The sequence below is a fragment of the Cynoglossus semilaevis genome, chromosome 16, assembly GCF_000523025.1.
Source record: "Cynoglossus semilaevis isolate Cse_v1.0 chromosome 16, Cse_v1.0, whole genome shotgun sequence".
Lineage (NCBI taxonomy): Eukaryota > Metazoa > Chordata > Actinopteri > Pleuronectiformes > Cynoglossidae > Cynoglossus > Cynoglossus semilaevis.
The window spans coordinates 7,274,542-7,293,629 of NC_024322.1; the positions used below are offsets into that span (position 1 = coordinate 7,274,542).

Genomic DNA, 19,088 nt, shown 5'->3' on the forward strand with positions numbered 1-19,088 from the left:
AAGGAATATAATATCTATGCATATTTTATATTGGTTAAAATTGTAAATAAATATATTTTTACACACAGGGACTACAAACATTTGACGCAGCATGTGTGTATGTGTGTGTGCTGGCCAGCCAGCGTTACCCTCCACCCTGAGTCCTCTGCTGGGAAGGGCACGGTCCAGTCCTCCTGTGTACAGGTGTCATGGTTGGACCTCTTCATTTACATACATTTGCATGCCGTCAAACGGAGCTGCTGCTGACAGCTTCCAGAGCCGACTGTCTTCCTGGACCCCGGCCCAGTCCTGTTGGCGTGGTAACACAGGACGGTGGAAAGGATGGCCAGACCCATCAGTTTCCCTGAGACCTTCTCTGAGACATCCTTCACTGGACACACATCAACTCCAGTGACCTCCAAACGTCAGAGTGAGGCCAGGAAAACAGGTTCTGGGTTTTCTGCAGCGTACAGTGTTTTAGTATTCAGCAGTGGACCAGAGGCTGGTCTGAGCCCCAGGAACTGAGACAGAAACCAAACAGGGCTGGTGTTTATCTGTTTGGTTTTTTACTTGTTTTTTGAAGAATTTTGTTTCTTAGATACATTGCACTACTTTGTTATTGTATCTTAATACATTGACCACAGTAAAGAGGAACCACTGGAACACCTGAAGTACTACTAAAACTGTACTGCTGTTTCTGTCAGTGCAGCAGCTCAGTTACTAACAGATTTTTTGGAGGTCATGCACTTCAGCAGATGTTTCCATCTCTGCCTGTTCAACATATATTTCTCTCTGTGAATTAAAGTTATGTTGTGAAATTCGTCAAAAAGTTATTTGGGATTTTATTGGATCTGTTGAAAGTGCAGTGACTTCATTTAAACTCAGGTCGCAATTCAAACAGAAGATACTTGAGTAAAGTAACCACAGAGTATTTGATACTGTCTCATGTCCTACAAAGGCAAAGAGAAGGTCCTGAGCTGTCCCCCTTCCTCCCCCCCTTCTGTCTCTGTCCTCTCTGCTCTTGGCAGTAGTTCGGGGATCCTTCAGAACAACTTGTTTGGCCTCCGATTTCTCGACATTCGGCACCAGGAGACACCGGAGCCAAAAGTCAGGACGAGCTCTTCTCTCTTCCTCTCTTCCTCCCTCTCCCTCTCTCTCCCTCTCACTTCAGCCTCCTCGGCGGGTGTTTGTCATCCCCCGCTGAGCCAAACAGACGTGTGTTTACCGGTTTACTGTAGCTGGCCGGGGAGGCTTGTCGGTGTGCAGGCCAGCGCTTTGTCCCTCACACTGTGAAACACAACAGCAGTTAGACTTCTCCCTGACAGCATGCTAATGGTCTGATTTACCTCTCCTATGTTTAATCATGAGACAGAGGGAAGGAGAGAGGAAGAGAGGGAGAGGATATGATAATTGGTCCAAAGTTTGTTTGTGTTGGATCCCATCTGTACACTTTGACCATGTTTGTCTGTTGCTTTTTCTTTTTTTTTCAGGGCAAACACACAGAGGCACACCAACAGAGGTCTGTGGTTTGGATTTGGGGAAAATAACGAGAAAAATATTTTCATTTACATTTTTCCTGAACAGGAGAGTTCCCAGAATTCCCTCAGTTGATGTTTTCTGATGGTCTGTTTTGATTTTTCTTTATTATTATTTATGTTGCAAAGATTTTTTTCCATTTTCCCTGATTTTAGGAACTGGATATCATATATACAAGGGTAAGTCAAAAAATCTAAGACATGTTAAGGATATTAAAATTTTTCACATGTCAAGGCGTCTGTAACGGTGCTGAATTATTAGCTCTGTTGTGATTGTTTTCATCATGTTTTTCCAGTCACAAATCAGAAATTGAAATCTACCCAAATTATGTAAAAACTATTGAAGCTTTGCAACAGATGCCCAAAGAATCTGTCTGTTATGTAGATGTTTTTCATTTTAATTTTTTTCATATGCACCTCATTGAACAGCTTTACTTGTAGCAATAATAAAAAGATAAGGGGCGATGACTGATAGAGCAAAAGGCATCAGGGAATCTGATGCAAGATCCTGCAATAATGACAGCTGGAGGGGTGGAAGGAAGGTTTAAGTCAATCAGCTGAGGAAAAAAAACTGTAGGAGTGAATGTTAATTCTGAGGTTGTTGGGAACGACAATCAGACAAAGAAATGGGTGAATAAAATACATATGTAAAAATGGTATTTCACACAAAAATGGGGACATTTCTTAAAAACTATTGCTACAGATTCTGCTAATAGATGACATTTACTTTCCTCGTCTAAGTTAACTTTTGATGCAGAAAATGTGTCACACACACAGAGATCCTAACTCCACACTGACACTTCAGTAACATCACAATCATCCACTGTTGATACTGAATCCTGAAAAGTGAGTCAACCCTCCATATTTCTGACTGCGGTCACTTCAGAAGGACAGTTTTGGACATAAATTGTCCGTGGAGCAGCTTCAGTCCTAAATGTTTGACGTGATTGTTCACAAAGCATCAACGGCCGCGTCACTGAGTTTTGTTTCTCTGTTGCTCTGAACGTGTGAAGTTTTTACAGACACACTACAGTGTGACAGACCGCCACAACAATCCACTGTCTCTGTGACACACACAATGGTGGGACTGTTCCACCACAGACGTACAAGTGTCCCAGCCATCTGTCTGCATAGCCCCACAGTACAAACATTGTCCTACACACACACACATCCACCCCCCAAAAAACACAAAACTGTCACACATGTATTATGTACCAATAACATGTTGAACAACACACTGACGACTTCATCAATAGTCTATTCTTTTTATGAATTAAGTTAAATAAAGTTTATGAAGACAGTTTTTACGAATGTATTTAAAATATATTGATGCTTGTTATTTCTAGCCAGTTAAGCAGATTTTAATAAATTATTAAACTTATTAATTTGATATTATGTTCTATCTACATGCAATATGTACAGTTTTTGTTTTACAAATTGGCTTAAACCTAATTTCTGAAAAGGATATATGTAACAGTGACAGAGTTTGCAGACAATGCTGGAAGTTTACTGGCTGTTTTAGTCACAATTATTTTCTTCATACAGGGAGCTGATACAGCGTCACATGTGGTTCAGGAACCACAGGTTGTACACCTCGGTGTAGAACTAGGTGAACGTGACTCAGCTGTATTATCAATTTTCCAACATCCTTCATGATCAAAATGACCTGGTTTAAATGGAACATTTTATGGACACTGGGTATCAGAGGAGGGACATCAGGATCCCTCTTCCCTCATTGCTCATCAGCTTTAACCAGTTGTGTGTAATTTATGTCTGAACTCACGTTTGTTCTTTTCAGTAACACAAACACTGTGGTTGTTTTGTGTGTTTGTTTGTGAGAACATGTGTGTTTTGGACTTATTCAGTGTGTCCCACAAAGACACAAACACACACCTGCAGCCGGGCCCACAGAGGAGACACTCATGCCGTGGTCTGAATGGTGTCACTTCTTCCTTTATTTTACTCCGGTTCTTTTCTCTCCTTCTTTATTTATTTCTGTTTCTTTCTTGCTGTATGAGCGACAGGCTGACCACTATCATCTGTGTGCCATCAGCCTACAGCGTCACAAAGACGACCCTGTCCTGTGTGTGAGAGACAGTTGGTGGTAACAGTGTAATTCACAGTGAGTGCTGTCACAGTGAGGGAAGCAGAGACACATTCACTGTCCAACAGATGGCTCATACATGCTGCCCAGGCCTGAAGACCGTCTATTCTCACACTCTGATGCCTGAAGGAGCTGCAACTGTTTCACTGTTTGTTTGTTTTTTGTTACACTGAAATGACAGAAAACACACTGTCAGCTGCAGGCGTGTGTCACGGCCACCAGACGGGACGTAAATCTAACTGGAAAAGGAAGCAGATTAAAAACAAATCTCCAGCTCCAACTCATTGAGACGTCCGACATAAATCAGAATATTAAAAAAATAATGTGACGTTTGTCTGCTGATTTGTCATGGTACAAGACAATTAACCTTGAGTTGTCCATCATACCAGGCCACTAGGGGGCCACAGTCCTACTGTGAGGTTCTTTGTCATCCAGGGCCTTGAATGGTTTATAGATTGACAAATCAGATATTTACTGTAAAAAAGTCGATCTTGAATGTGACAAATGTAAACTAAAGTGTTATGAACCTTCATCATTAAAGAGAATGTTTTTTTTAAAGTAGAAATGTATAAAGTAAAAAAAAAGGTTTAATCCTATAAATACTGTATAGTGCACCGGTGCAAATGAGTACTAATAATGAATGAACAAACAAAACAATTTAAAATAAAAATATTCTAATATTACTAATAAAAATATCCTCAGCTGCTACATAAACACCAAATCTAACAGTTACGATAAAAACACAGGGAATACGATAAAAAAAATTGTCGCGACGGGATTTACGCAGGATTACCACCCCCCTCCTACTCCTTCCCCCGGCTTCGGACCTCTATGTCTGCGCCAGCATGTGGCGCTGTCACTGTTGCCTAGAGAAAAACACTACACACCGACGCTGTGCACAAAACCCGCGCATTAAAAAAAAAGAAGAAAAAAGTCCACTACTCCTAATTAAGTACTCCACCACAGCTTCTTCTTCTTCTTCCAAATTCACCACTTTCGCGCTGTTTCGTGTAGTTACGTCACAAAGATGCGACAGAACAGGAATAATAAAACGGACGTGACGTCAAAAGCTGAAAAATTCACCGCTCGCTTTAAAAGGGACAGGTGTACAGAGTCATACCTGGTGGCGGCTCAGGTAGGAAGGTAGGTGATGTTTGGAATTAAATTTTTGAGAATAATAATTGAATAGCTTAGACTCCACTTAGAGGGAAAGTTTTAGTCTTTTTGGTTTGCCCTGGTCAGGAGGACCAACCCCTTAGTAGCAGGAAGTTCTCACCCACAGGATGTCTTCAGGTTTGTTCTTCACGTTGATCAGTGTTGAATCTATTCACTCTAATCTGCCCAGTGACTGATCTGTGTGTTTCTATGGACCAGAGTTGACAAAATATGGAGAAAAGGGATCTTACGCTTATATTGGATCCAATAAACCTGAGACTACAGAACTTGGTGAAGCTACGTCCTGGTCAAGACATGACTGCAGCCAAGATAATCCAGACCTGCCTCCTTCCTACTGGGGGTCTTAAGGTGTGTTCTTAAGCATAATCCCCGTTATGGTCAGTCGTGTAGAAAATTCACTCGACTCATTCATGTTTAGGTTCTGGCTCACTACAGCTGACAGAGGTTTCCATTCTAATCTCTGCTCTGTTATATATGGTTTTTTCTGCATGCAAAAAATCAACCTTTTTTGCCTCCCAACCTGCTGTTTTGACATCTGAAATTGGGGGAGGAAAACTGGCATGTTGATTTAAAAAAAATAAAATAAAAGTTAAGATGTATTCAAATCCAGTTTTTAGCATATTGTTGAAAAATTGACCAGAAATTTCTTATTTAACTTGTTTCCATTTCTGAGAGGTGGCAACCCTCATCACAGCACCACCTACCGTACCTGCAGCCACACTGTGCTGCCTTGACATTCCAGTCCAGATCTTCTCACGGACATTGTGTGAACACGACTGTTATCTGAGACTTCTGAAGCTGCTGTAAAACTATAGAGACCCATGTCTGGGTACTGTCTCCCAATTAGTCATTTCTACAGAGACTGTTGCCAACATCTGAAACAACAGCCAGTGTATTTAGCAATTAGCTGCATTGTGGCCAAATGGGAGTGGGAGTGTCCTGGCAGAGAGAGAGGAGAAAACATCAGGGCTGAACCTGGAGACGGAGCAGGGTAGAGACAACTAATTTCCCTCAGGAGGACTCAGATGCACACGAATACAGAATGTATACGTACATACAGACATATGCACACACATAGACATGCAGTAACACACACACACACACACACACACACACAGAAGCCATCTCTTTGTATCTTTGATAAAATCCCAGAGGAGTTGAGGTTTGTAGGCAGCCGCCACAGACACAGTGCTGACCACTGTGTTGTGTGTCTCCTGTCTAATGAGGAGGTGCCAGTACCAGCAGTTCATTTACAAGAAGACAGTGGCACAATCGCACACTGACTCACAACTGACATTTACAGGCAATTAGGACATGGAGCCAGAGAAATGTGTGTGTGTGTGTGTGGGTGAATGTGGGTGTGCGCGCGCACTTTTGTTGGTTTACCATTTTAAACTGTCAGAACTGCCCTGCAGCTAATTTTGTAGCAAACTGCTAATAATGGAGGAAAAATTATCTAATTGCACCTTGACTTATGAACATTAGCCTTGGATATCTGTGAGTTACATGAGGGACAAACGTGTTAATAAAGTTGTTATTTTGTCATTATACTTTTTTCCAGATCATTGAACAATAATGTCAAGTAAATTGTCAAAATGACACTGTCAGAAATGAGCTTTTAGTAAAACATGTCATTAAAATATCTAAAGCTGCACTTCAAATGTCAAGATACACTTCTGTAGCCATTATTTTAAATAAACAAATAATACAATAAATAAATAATGGCTTGAGAAAGCCCAATCGTACCTAAAGGTTAGCATGATGACAAGATGAATAAGGGTTAGCCCAGAACTAAGTAAAGCAAAGTAGCTAACCATCAGAAATGGCTAAATGTAAACCAATGGTTAAATTGTGACATAAATATGTAGCAATTCCAGTAGTCAAAACCTTGGGCAAAACTGCTTAAAGTTCCAAACATGAAAAAAAAGTATGCAATGTCAGAAATTGCTTAAAAGTTTAACCAAAAAGATACAAATAGCCAAAAATTGCGAGGTTGATAAAAGAAGACAGATTAAATTCAACGACTAACAAAACTTTAAGGATAACTTGTTGTTAGATATTTATTGATCATTCGTTATTTTAGATTCTCTGTCCTCAGATGAACTGATAGAGAACCTCACTCATCCTTTCAGGATGACCTAAACAGCAGATTGTGGTGTAGCAGTGATTGGTTTGAGGATCACACATGTGTGATGTAATGCTGCTTGCATCACACTGTATCTCCCACAGCTGATGACAGACAGGCCTGTTTCCCCTGCCAGCACATCCCAGCTGCTATGAGGCAATGTAGTCTGCCAGGCACAATACGGCCGTCAGCCTCTAACAATGGAGGACTTGTGCTGCCTGGATGGCATCATTGTCACACTTTCTCTTTCTTTTTATTTTGGAGGGAGGGAGGGATGTGTGTTGTTGTTGTTGGTTTTTTTTTTGTTATTATTGTTGTAGTTTTATGGCTGTCTAGGTTAGACACACATTATTATTATTTTTAAGGCCTGTATTGTTGCCTGGGAGACAATAGATGCCATGCGTGAACGTGCTCAGAGTGGATGTGGGTCGTGGGAAAATTATGGTTTGTAATGACATTGTAGGTCAGCGTGGTATGTTTAGTCAGTTTAGTCAGACACTTAATGCTTTTATTTTTTAAAAAGTTGATTTAATTTCTATACATATTTAAACAACCATAAATAATAGCAATAATATTTTGTTTCCTTGTCTGATGGATTTTATTAATATCTTTCTAGTTCTAGTAATTCTAGTTTAGTAAGACCTGTGTTCTAATATGCTGACCCAGTCCTACATCACTCATATTGTGCAAAATATATTATATTAAATATATTATAATTGGCCTATTGACAAACAATCGTACGTAATTAAATTTAATATGTCATGACAAATAAAGAATTTGATTTCCCAAATCTGTGAGACGTTTGTATGTTGTATGAGGCTGTCAGGAGGAAGGATACTAAAAAATAATACAGGAATTTTTCTACCATTTCATTTCCAAAGGCCACACTGGCAAACATAGGCCAGCTGCTACAGTAATAATCCAAGGATCAGATATTTAAACTGTGCTTTTTAACTCAGTAAGTGCTCAAAGTATCGTTACCAATGCTATGCAACAAGGACTTACTCTTCACAGGAACAATTGTATGTGTTTATCTCTTAGACTTTTAACAGAGTTTACAACAGCGCACTCTTCGATCTAAACATCAGCCATGTGTCAGGATATAAAGTCACTTGACATCATCACACCAGAAACCGACGCACGCACATTCAAAAATGTGAACCGATAAATAACAAATTTTCACCACGAATATTTTCCTTCTTATTTTCACCTTCATCTGTATTTGTATTATGTATTCTTCGCAGCCACCGGGATTAATCTCAATCTAAATCCTAAAATCATCATCACATTCACTCCTACCTGCAGTAATCATCGTGTGAACATGTTTGGCCACTGTATGGAGATTTAATTGTAAAAACAAAAAGTAAAATAAATAGGTAGTGCAGAGGGGCATTGGTGCGTCCACGCAATGACTCATGGGAATACTGCTCCCAGGTTTTAATGAACCATTAATTGTCTGTGTTTTGACCTGAGGCAGTCAGCAGTGTCATTAACAAGGCACCTGTTTACTGTATGTAGCACAGTAGCTTGTTACTCACAGAGTATTATTAACACATCCTCCCATTACCCAATTATACAGCAGGTTGATTAGACAAGGCAGTCAAAACAGTCAGAGCACAGTCTACACACCAATTAACGTGGTGACTGGTATATTTAACGTTATTACTCATGAGTAAAAGTACATTTGTCTTTCTCCTTAAATTTAAATATTCTTTATTTATTTGTTTAACTAATATTTAACAATATTCTTCAGAGTTTTTTCTCTGTGGAACCAGAGATTTTTTTTTTCTTGAGATTGTTGTTCATGCACCAGTGTTGTCTCGACACAACCTTAAAAATAAATTGTCATTAAAAGTCAACAAATACTATGTAAATTTGCTTTTGTTTTGCTGATTGTTTACTGGCCTTTAGTAATTGGTAATAACTAAAACTAGTGGTCATTTAAGTCTCATTTCTGCAGTGACATTCACATAACGTCTGACCTCTGTTTCCTCTCCTGTGACATGATGAGGCAACAAATGATCAGATCCACTCAGGCGTGACAGAGACACAGACCTGAGACCTGCTACAAGACACTGTTACTAAACTAATTAGTCCCTGATCTGGTCTCACTTCAGCGTCGGTGGACAGACCTGTACCGTAGAAGTGTGTTTGACCTTTTTAAGTCTTTCAGCCGTACACGTGTCATAAAGTCACTCCTGCTCTGTCCCCCTCTTTCTCACCCCCTGTTCCCCTGATGTAGAGTTAAAGTCATAATCCTACCCCTCCACCCTCGGCCCTCCACCTCGCCAGCTCCCACGAGCTTTGCCTGCGCTCATTAGCGAGTATTTTTTCCCATGTTTGTTAATTGTGTTCCGCTTTTTGCACCACCTGCCCTCCCTCCTCCCTTCACCTCCTTCTCCTTCTCTTCCTCCTCCCCTCTTTTTGCCTCCCTCTCTCTCCCCTGCCTCCTGAGCTCTCTAACAGACACTAATTGTCATCATAAGGATGTGTTCGCTGTCACAACTGGAGAACAGACTGCAGACCGACAGCGTGCAACCTGGCTCCTCTGGCCCCAGGAGACCTCGGCCTGGGCCCCCGGGAGCCTGGGGGACCTTAGGCAGACAGGAAACCTCCCTGTGCAAAAGTAACTAATGAAGACAGGATAAGAGTTTTACCTGGCAGAGAGAGTGAAGAAGAGTTAGCGAACTCAACAACGCCAGACTGGGAATTGATTGGAGTCAGTAACAGATATGTTCACTGATAAATGAGCAAAAATAACAGGACAGGAAAACAGTGAAGGTTCTAATTATGATCTTGTTACTTTTGAGATTTTCTGTTTAGTCTGATATTTGGATATAGGTATCTAAAGTATGAACCTATAGGCCATTTGTTGTATTACATGACTTTTAGATGGCTACTTTGAATTTATTTACCAAAATAAAAATAATGATATCACTATCACTATCCTTTAGCCTGCCTTAGTTTAACCTGATGTTATTGAATATGAGCTGTATTTTAAGTGACAGGTTAAGTTCTAAGGTAACATACAATAGTTATGCCATATATTAGAAGAAATAAGGCACAAATAGAATATTTTGTTCATTCTGGGTTTACATCTTCATTTTTATTTCACATTTTCATCTTTCTTTCTTTTTTGTTTTTCTTCTTTGTCCATGCAACACACCCCCACTGGTTTTAAATTCTGATTTATGCATAAACGTTTTTACAAAAACTTTTAAATAAATGATGGAATTATTATATGTGGCAATATATAAGGTCAATGACGTAAAGTGAAAGTAAATGAAGAGTGAACGACTGATGAAGTTTTACTCCAGTGAAGACTCTTTCAGAAGGATGTTTGTGTCTATCTGCATGTGTGTCCATACATGCACATGTGGTGTGTGTGTGTGTGTGTGTGTGTGTGCAAGTGGGAATTTGTGCAGTGTGGCATGTGTGCCCTCAGCATGGGGCCACGGTGGGCCCAGTGCAGGCCAGCTGGAGGCTCAATCTGTTGAGGGGGTCCACTGCTCAGTGGAGGGAGGTTGACTGGACCCACAACGATGCCCCAGATCATTTGCCCCGCAGCCTCCCCTCTGACCACGATACGCAGCTTGGCAGGTACAGCCAGCGGCTGACAGCTCCACATAACCCAGGCTGTGAGACACCTTGGTGAGGAAGGAAAAGGAGGAGCAGGAGGAGTCAGGAAAGGGATGGAGGGAGCGAGGAGGTGGTTCAAGAAAAAGAGTTGAGGAATGGTTCAAGTTCAAGCTGCAGGCAATGTAGTGATTCTTCTAGTGACTGTTCAAAATGACAACACAAAACAGGAAGGGTTGACGAACACAGCGTAACACAGACTGATATCTGTCATTTGCAAAAACTGACGCTGTAAATTTCCCCATTGTGGGACAAAGGACTCTTTGTATTATTATTGTTCTTGTTCTGTACTGCCATAACTAATTATGTTATTTTCACTTTGATTTTGACAAAAGAAAAAAATAATTTAAAGACGTTGTATAGTAGTATAATAGTCATCCTTTTTTTTCAATTTATTTGTAATTTTCACTAACCATATAAGAATCGATGCTACATTGTTAGCTTATCCAGCTAATCCTCTTGTTTTCAGCTCAGCCATATCCATATTATGTGAAAAATATTTTTTTAAATGATTAAAAAATAGGACAGGTTTTACCCTAATGAAAGGGAAAAGCTAAAATATCACATTGTTCAAGAGTGTTAGCTTCTATGAACAATGAACTTTGTACACAACCAAATCTATAATATAGATTTATTGGCAGCTTAATCAGCTAATCTGAGCAATTATTTTTTGGTGAAACTGAATTCACTTAATAAATAGAATAATTAATAAAAGTGATGATGAAAAGTTATGTGAGTTTAATACTACAGTACATAACTATTTGTCTGGAGATCTAAGTATGTAAGGTGTGATCTGATGTGCAGTGTGTGTAGCAGTTCATTTAAAAAAAATGTTCTCTAATATTAAATTATGTCCAATTGTTTAAATTAAAAATATGTTTTAATATTTTTGCATGCTAAATAATAGTAATAATAATAATAGATTTTAAATGTGTGTGATGTGTTTCCTTGGGCTTTGTTTCCAAAATACATTTGGCAGTCTTTGGTTAGTGTGTGTGTGTGTGTGTTTGTCACCGAAATTAGTCCTCTCTCCTCCCTGACAGTTTGATGCAGGGCACCAGGGTTACATCTGAGGGACTGGTTTTTTTTTAGCGGTCACCACCGTACAGCAGAGGCACTAGCTGGCACCATCTGGACACACGATCCAACGATTTGCCTTGGCCACTGTCCATACCTGCTTGTTACAAACACATGCATACACGCACACTCACGCACTCACACACACACACATACAGAGACAAGCATGTGCATGTGTACTGGGGTCACGCTCCCTGAAATGACAGGCAAAGAGCAGATGTCCGTCAACCCTCGCTGTCCTGTTAATGAAGCAGAAACACAGACACTATGCAAAGCACTAACACACACACACACACACACACACACACACACACACGCATGGTTTGGCCTAACTCCAACTAAATATGCAGCCTTTTCCAACACCTCTGATGAATTCCCATGTGCAGGCTGCTGAACGTCTTTCATGCAGATAGTTTAGCCGTTACTTTTCCATTCAACTCGTCCATTTAGACTACTGATGGGAACATGTTCTCAGTTCTCCTTCACAAAAGCATTTTGTGAGTGCCATGCGTTGCTGCCTCTGTGGGTTACTGTGGCATCATATCATGTCCATTGAAGGGCCGCACTGTCCCACGCCCCCCTCTACCCTACTCCCTCCCTCCTTTGTCATCATCACACTGAGCAGTGGGGTGAAGTAAGGGATTGTGTGATCCAGTGAAGGGTGGCTGTTATCACAGATTCCAACCCCGGTCATGTAGCTGACATCACCCTATTACTTCTTTTCTGACACTGAGAAAATGAACAGTAGGTCACTAAGGTCGGAGTGAAGAACATTTAAATACACTTTATTCAAAGAGATGTTGTTAAAGGCAAAAGTAGATGGATAGATTTGTGCACATATTTCCATGCATTAAACAATATCACAAAACCTCCTCATTTTCATCCCTCAGAGATAACAAAGATGTTATCTCTGAGGGTTACTGCACAGAAAACTCTAAATAAGTAGAGATTAACTCATTTACACTTCATGTAAAGCAAAAGATTTCGGTGGTAAATAATCATCTCAGGATTACAAGAAATAAAAGATGACCTTAAACGTTCACCAGATATTCCTTTAAGACATTTGGGGGAAATGGAACTCTGTCGCCCTCTATTGGTAAAATAAAATTAAACCATGGTCCGTTACTAAAGTAGCATCGGGACAAAACAAACAAACGGACAAACGGAGAGATAAAAACGAACTTACATTCACAACTACAAAACACAACCAAACATGTACACAGTGTTTATTCTAGCTGTAAAATTAGTTACAGCTAAAATTTAAAAATAAATACTGTAAATAATCACAGTTTGCGTATTCCTGTCACGTATGACATGGTGACATGGTTATTTTACTTTGGCAATGTTGAGTGTCATTGTGTTGTATTTTAGTAGTTATTATAGACGAATAAGAAAAATAATAGATTTTAATGCTTTATGGATTGACAAAGTTATCCATAGTTTTGATCTTATTTTCAATCCTGTAACAAGATCAAACTTGCCAGGTATTGTCTTTTGTTTTTTCTGCCCACTTGAGGTGACAACAAACTATAGATATACTTCAATGATCCCAAGCTAATAATATAATTACAGTCGTTGAAATGATTGAAAAATACCGCTGTGCAAAAACAGACAAATCACTGCTTAGGCAAAGAAACAACTCCACTTCACAAAAAGTTGTTTGTTGCTTCTCTTTATTCACTTACTTCATTCAAATCATATCACAGAAAAATATGTAATGTCTAGTAGTTACAGTGATGATCACTGAGACAGACACATGAGAAACAGTTTGAGGTATGAAGAGACACAACGTCAAACACTGCATGGCGGCAGGTGTGCTGACTTGTTATGAGACACTTCTTTACATTGTTGGTTGTGGTGGTAGTTGCGGCGTCATTTAGTGATCACAGCCAAACAGCTCCATGGACACTCTGTGCTGGTCAGGCAGAGCCTTAGCACCAACGAGCAATGCAGTGCTGTCAAAGCGGTAGAAGTGGTTTCCTACGATCACTCTAATTCCGTTCTTGTCACACTTGGCAGCATCGACCTTCTGAAAGAGGGCCATTGTTTTCTCCTTCTCTGGAACACGAGGGCTGTTCTTCAACTCCACATCATAGATGTGATTATCTAGATGATGGTACATACAAGGATATGCAGGAATTTACGATCATGTTTTCTTGAATCTGTTTTTTAAAAAAGGCAGTGTTCATATATTGTAGATCGTTCTTGTCGACTGCAGTTATTGGCTCACCTTTGATAATGTGAACAATGTGGTTATCCTCGCAGACAAATGCAGCATCAATGTGGCCATCAACGCCAAGTTCCTCCTTCACAGACTTGGGGTAACCTTCCAGGAGGGTGTGGTCATCACCACTTTGGTAAACGAACAGCTTGTCATCCTGAAGGATAAGGAAATAATAGAAAATGACTTTTGTTGGCAATAAAATAACAGACGTTACAGTGATGACCGAAAATAATGGCAGGATTGAAAAGAGGATTGTGCTGGTTCTCCAATCTACCTTGATCATGTAAAGGTGATCCTCATAGGTAAAAACAGCATCCACGTCACTGTGCACCTCCTTAAAGGCATCCTCGATGTCAGCAACTGTCAATGTGTCATTGCCCTCATCTCTGCGGATGTAATGGTGGCCTAAAGAGAAAAAACAAACAAACAAACAAGCAGATAGATTAGATAGACCCAGGGTGAATGTGTATGGTATATGACTATATACCTGTTAGCATCTTGTGGCACAAACGTGTTAGTGGTGTAGCTAGGTTGTTACCTAAACCAGCTATTTTGTGGCACAACTGTGTCTGACGCTAGCTAGCTAAAACTAATCTTGGATTGGCTCATTAATTAGATAGACAGACAGACAGATAGATAGATTGATAGATAGATTGATAGATAGATTTGGATAAAAGATTCTTGTAAATAATTGCTGTGGTTTCTCTATTTCCAACAGTGTCAAAGCAGCATATTGTCAGATCTAACCTCTAAAAGCAAACATGTTTCCATCATGGTCAGAGGTGATAGCATCAAGGTGAACATGGCTGCAGCGCTCTCTCTCTACCTCATCAGTGTCCTCACCTGGACACAAAACACAGAGGTTTTACAGGAAATGAATGAAGGGAAACCTAAATTTATACCATCATCATCATTTAACTTGTCATTATCGACAACCTATAATGAACTTACTGTAGTTGGCACATTTCATGAAGTAGTCCCTTGTCACTTTGGGGTATTTGCCGTGCACCTCACCAGTCTTTGGGTCAAACCTGGAGAACTTGAATCCGTGGAAGCAGTAGTAGTGCTCCATGAAACGGAAAGCAGCTGTGCAGTTGGGCATGGTTTTGAACTCATGGTGCTCTTCCACAGACTTGTTTTTGACGGTGAAGTGGTAGATCTCATGTTCTGTGGACAAACAAATGAACTTGGGGTGAGCTTTAAGAGCTGGGCTGTGTCGAAGAAGAAGCAGCGACACAACCTAATCTGTCTTCTGCAGTGAACCCATTTGTCACACTGGAGCCGTGGGCTGCACTACCCAACAGACCACAGCCCTACGAGGGCTGGGAATCAAACTGGCAATCTTCCAATCACAAGCCTGCTCCTTTGACCACAAAGGCTGATAGATAAGACCACATGGATGCAAAGGCATAGGTGTTAAACCACCTCACACTTTGAAACATTTGACAGAAGTCTAATATAATTATAGGATTACTGTAGAAAGGCTAAGAATTTGTGCTAACCCTTGAAGAAAATGACAGAGTCCTCCTCACAGTCTGGTTTGGGACAAGGTACAGCGGCATCCAGGTGGTCAGGGATTCCAGGGAAGGCCTCAGAGATGTTCTTGGGGAATCCGTCCTCCAGCTTGTGTTTGTAGTAGCTGAAAACCTTGTCATCCTGCATCAACAAAGGGAACCAGTTTAGAGGCAAAATAATTGATGACGATTAGTGTCTGTGTTTTGTGTCTGTTGTACATGTGAGTACAAACTGCTGTCAGCATTTAAATAATCTTCTGTTTTTTAATAACAGGTGTTTGACCGATCTGCCTGGCACTTTTCCAAGTATGACTAATATCCACAGAATTATTTGCAGTCGATTACATTACCACTGGAGTTGGCAGAGTTAATGTAAATGATTAGTGACCAGGACGTACAGGATACAACACTGGTAATAAAAAAAAGGTTGACATAAAGTGAGGCCGGAGTTGAGACTCCTGCTGTGCTGTGGCAACCTCTGAAATCAATGACTGAGGCTTACCAAGAAGAAGAACATGTGATCGTGGTCATGGCCATCTTCGTGGTGCAAGCGGAAAGCAGCATCTACGTGGCCCAAGTGGTGGTCGTCATCCATTTCAGCAAAAGACTCATTTGAATTCTCAGCTTTGCCACTGAAGCCCTTGAACAGATAGTGGCCTTACAGAAAGAGATAGTTTTTTTAAATATAACAACATGGACTAACATGGATTTCTTGTCTTTAGGCCAGAATGAACTTACCTTTGAAAAAATAAGGGACTCCATCTTCGTTGACTGCAACAGCATCCATCTCAAGGCCTGTACAACGATCAGGAGCGTCATGGTCATGTTCATGGTCATGTTCATGGTCGTGGTCATTTCCATGCTTGTCATGTCCATGGGCTTTGGCGTGGTCTGGTGGTCCATGATTGTCATGTCCATGGGCTTTGGCGTGGTCTGGTGGCCCTGCATGGTCTGGCCTAGAAAAACAGAAGACAACTGTTAAAAAGGCAGATTCACACAGACAAGCAGTTTGGGACAAAGGTAACTCATTATTATAATCTTTGAGTCTCCTCCTTCTCCCCTTCCACAGCTAACTGAACACATCTCCCTTACAAAAGTATTTATAAAACAGTGTAGATTACATACTTATCAGCCAATACCAGTGCGAGGGTCAGGCAGAGACACAAGACTTGGCTGAGTCGCTTCATGGTGAGTCCTTTGGTCTAGGAGGTACTTGATAGGCCTGGAGCTGAACTGATACCCAATGAGCTGCAGTGGCCATCCACCTTTTATACTGTCATCTGCATCAGGTGAACCCTGTCACACTGAGTGAAGAGCAGGAGGAGGAGGGAGTGGAGGGGGTGATGGACAAAAAGGACAATGTGCACCTGTCCAGGCTTAGTCCTGGTGCATTTAGGGCCATGGCCATCAAGTCCACTGATCAGCCCACACAGAGCAGCAGAGGTTTAGGGCACACAGGATAAATCAATACTCAATCAATACATATAGTCTGTACTTATAATTGATAACTGTAGGATCCCCCCCCCCCCCCCCCCCCTCTGTTTTTGACAGATACCGACATGTCAGCAGAAAGCTTCCCCTAAAGGACCATTAAAAGAACTGCTTGTCGGTTCCATAGTGTAGTGGTTAGCACGCCTGCGTCTGAAGCACAGCGCAGAGAATCCAGGGTTTGATTCCCAGTGGAACCACATGCTTGGCGCCTGCTGGGGGCAGTCTGTTAACAGCATATCTGCTGCTAACACAACAATTTCCCAAATATGGGATCAGTGTAGTACAAATTAATTTTATTATTTTACTTAGCTGCATATTCTACTTTTTTGTACCTTTTCAGAATATACTAGCAACTTGTGACGAATCTTCCTCCTGGATCTGGTCCAGATGTGAGGTTACTGACTCAGTGACCACTCAAAAATAAATATATTGCTGTAATCAGCAATCCTCAAAAAATAAATGTTGTTCAACATTAGTGAACATTAACAGAGACCTAACAGAGTGAAAGTACACTGTCCTGCCTCTGCCCTTGTGAACTACTCAATAAAGAAAGCAATGAGCTGGTTTCCTAGACTAAAATACCAACAGCACTATGAACATTTTTGCTGAAACAATTCTAGGCAAAGTGACCAAATTGAAGTATATAAAATCTGTGAAGAATTCTTGGGGTGTCTGTGCTTATTTCAACCCACTTAATTTGTGGAACTGTCAGTGTTAAGAATTACCTAAAAGAACTGCACAATAACCTGCTTACATGCCCGTGCTAAATCTATTGGGTTCAAACAAAATATGATAACTTGAACTCCAGTATAAATTGTAATTCAATAATTGTATTCACTGGATGAACAGTTACTATTAATCTAAATGGTCAGAATCAGGACAAAAAGTCAACATTCGGAGACCACTCCTGCTGCAGGTGAACTCAGTCTCAAAGGTCAGCAAGGACACTGATTTGTTTGCCTTTGAAATCCATATTGAACTTTGCTCTGTGGCTTCCTTCCATCACAAATGACGCACACTTTTTTGACCACAGGCTCTGAACTGTCTTTACAGTCTCAAACAGCTACTGCTGAGGATTCTGCTTAGTGCAGAAGGTGAAACAACTAAGTGACAGTCCCTGCATAAATTCACGTAACCACAGCTGGCAAAGCCACAGCTCTGCTGCTTCATGACGTTGTTCTGTTCAGTCGGATCAAATTAAAACAGATTAATGATTTAAAGTAGAAAAAGTGCACATGTGCAAAACATGTGCACGTTTGCAAACTGATCTTGGAATTCCAGAGGCTGAATTAATCTCTGTCTGTATGTTTGTCTGTCTCTGTTTGCTTCATTTCAACCATCACCAACTTCTAAGAACTACATGTGCTTCTATAGTTTCTGTTTGGTTTCATGTAAACTGTAGCTGCTGTGCTGCAGTTTGTTCAATCCTGGGAAGAGAAAGCTCAATAAGTTTATCAAGGCAAGTCTATTAAAGGTGCAGTCTGCAAAGTTTAGCAGTGCTTACTGGTGCCTTATTAGAAAAAATCATTATACAGTACTATTTTATCCATCAATATATGTAAATATACAGCAGGTGAAAGGGCAGAGACCATATTTTATTGAGTTGTTTTGGAAATGACATAAAAGACTCCAAAAGTGTTTTGCTTTTTACCTTTTACAAGTAGTGGTGCAGTTGTACAAAAGTTATCAAGATCGGGGTCGTAGGTCACAGAAAATGTTTTTAATGGGAACGATTGGTCTTTGGAACATGCTTAAGACGTGGTTTCTAATTTACAGACAGTATCTGTAAGATCCCTTACTTCCACGTCTGATGATACATTTGTTTCACTAGTTCCCAGTTGTTAGTATCTTAATTGTATTCAGAATGTTTAAAGGAAGGTAAATTTGTCAGTAACGGTTGTTTGTTTATTTTACGTCAACTGGCAGATATTTTGTCTTTAAGATAAAATGTAAGGAAATATGTAATTACAACACAATTCCAGTAGGGGGCTCTCTTGTACATGCAATGCATCTTCTAACGAAACAAGAATATCCGAGACAATCAATGTCCTTGTCCTTAAATGTTACTAAAGCTTTTAAAAGGATTTAAACAAAAAAAGTTAAACGGGATAGATAAACAGTATCTAGTCATTATTTTACACATTAGCAACTGCAGTATCTCTACACTGATATACAGTAAGTCACATTGATTAACAGTCCATAAAACAAATGCATCTTTACTGACAAA

General features: G+C 40.3%; 1 protein-coding gene and 1 long non-coding RNA gene across 6 annotated transcripts; one reads left to right on the forward strand and one right to left on the reverse strand.

Moving 5' to 3' along the window:
• The first annotated feature begins 320 nt into the window (after nt 1–320).
• On the forward strand, nt 321–10,092 carry LOC103391898 (uncharacterized). Of its 5 annotated transcripts, none has more exons than XR_003052243.1 (4): nt 321–4,761; nt 4,861–4,911; nt 4,993–5,142; nt 9,386–10,092. It is a non-coding gene; the product is annotated as an uncharacterized LOC103391898 (long non-coding RNA). The 5 variants fall into 5 exon arrangements; XR_522838.3 differs by lacking the exon at nt 9,386–10,092 and adding an exon at nt 5,468–8,521; XR_003052245.1 differs by lacking the exon at nt 9,386–10,092 and having other exon boundaries at nt 321–1,694; nt 3,060–4,761; nt 4,993–8,521.
• A 3,195-nt stretch (nt 10,093–13,287) lies between these two features.
• On the reverse strand, nt 13,288–16,656 carry hpxa (hemopexin a). Its single transcript, XM_008328360.3, has 9 exons — nt 16,496–16,656; nt 16,109–16,326; nt 15,873–16,027; nt 15,359–15,512; nt 14,808–15,023; nt 14,604–14,699; nt 14,131–14,261; nt 13,863–14,010; nt 13,288–13,738 (listed from the first exon to the last, which is right to left on the reverse strand). Exons 1-9 carry the CDS (start codon nt 16,555–16,557, stop codon nt 13,509–13,511), a joined length of 1,410 nt encoding a protein of 469 aa, XP_008326582.1. The 5' UTR covers nt 16,558–16,656; the 3' UTR covers nt 13,288–13,508.
• Between the last annotated feature and the right edge of the window lie 2,432 nt (nt 16,657–19,088).

Bases quoted from the DNA above. Each gene is read 5' to 3' on its own strand.
- hpxa (XM_008328360.3), bottom strand. From the start codon at position 16,557: ATGAAGCGACTCAGCCAAGTCTTGTGTCTCTGCCTGACCCTCGCACTG. The intron at 15,024-15,358 runs GTTAGCACAAAT...GTTTGTCCACAG, and splicing joins CTCTGTCATTTTCTTCAAGG to AACATGAGATCTACCACTTC. The intron at 14,011-14,130 runs GTAGATTGGAGA...CTTATCCTTCAG, and splicing joins ATCACCTTTACATGATCAAG to GATGACAAGCTGTTCGTTTA.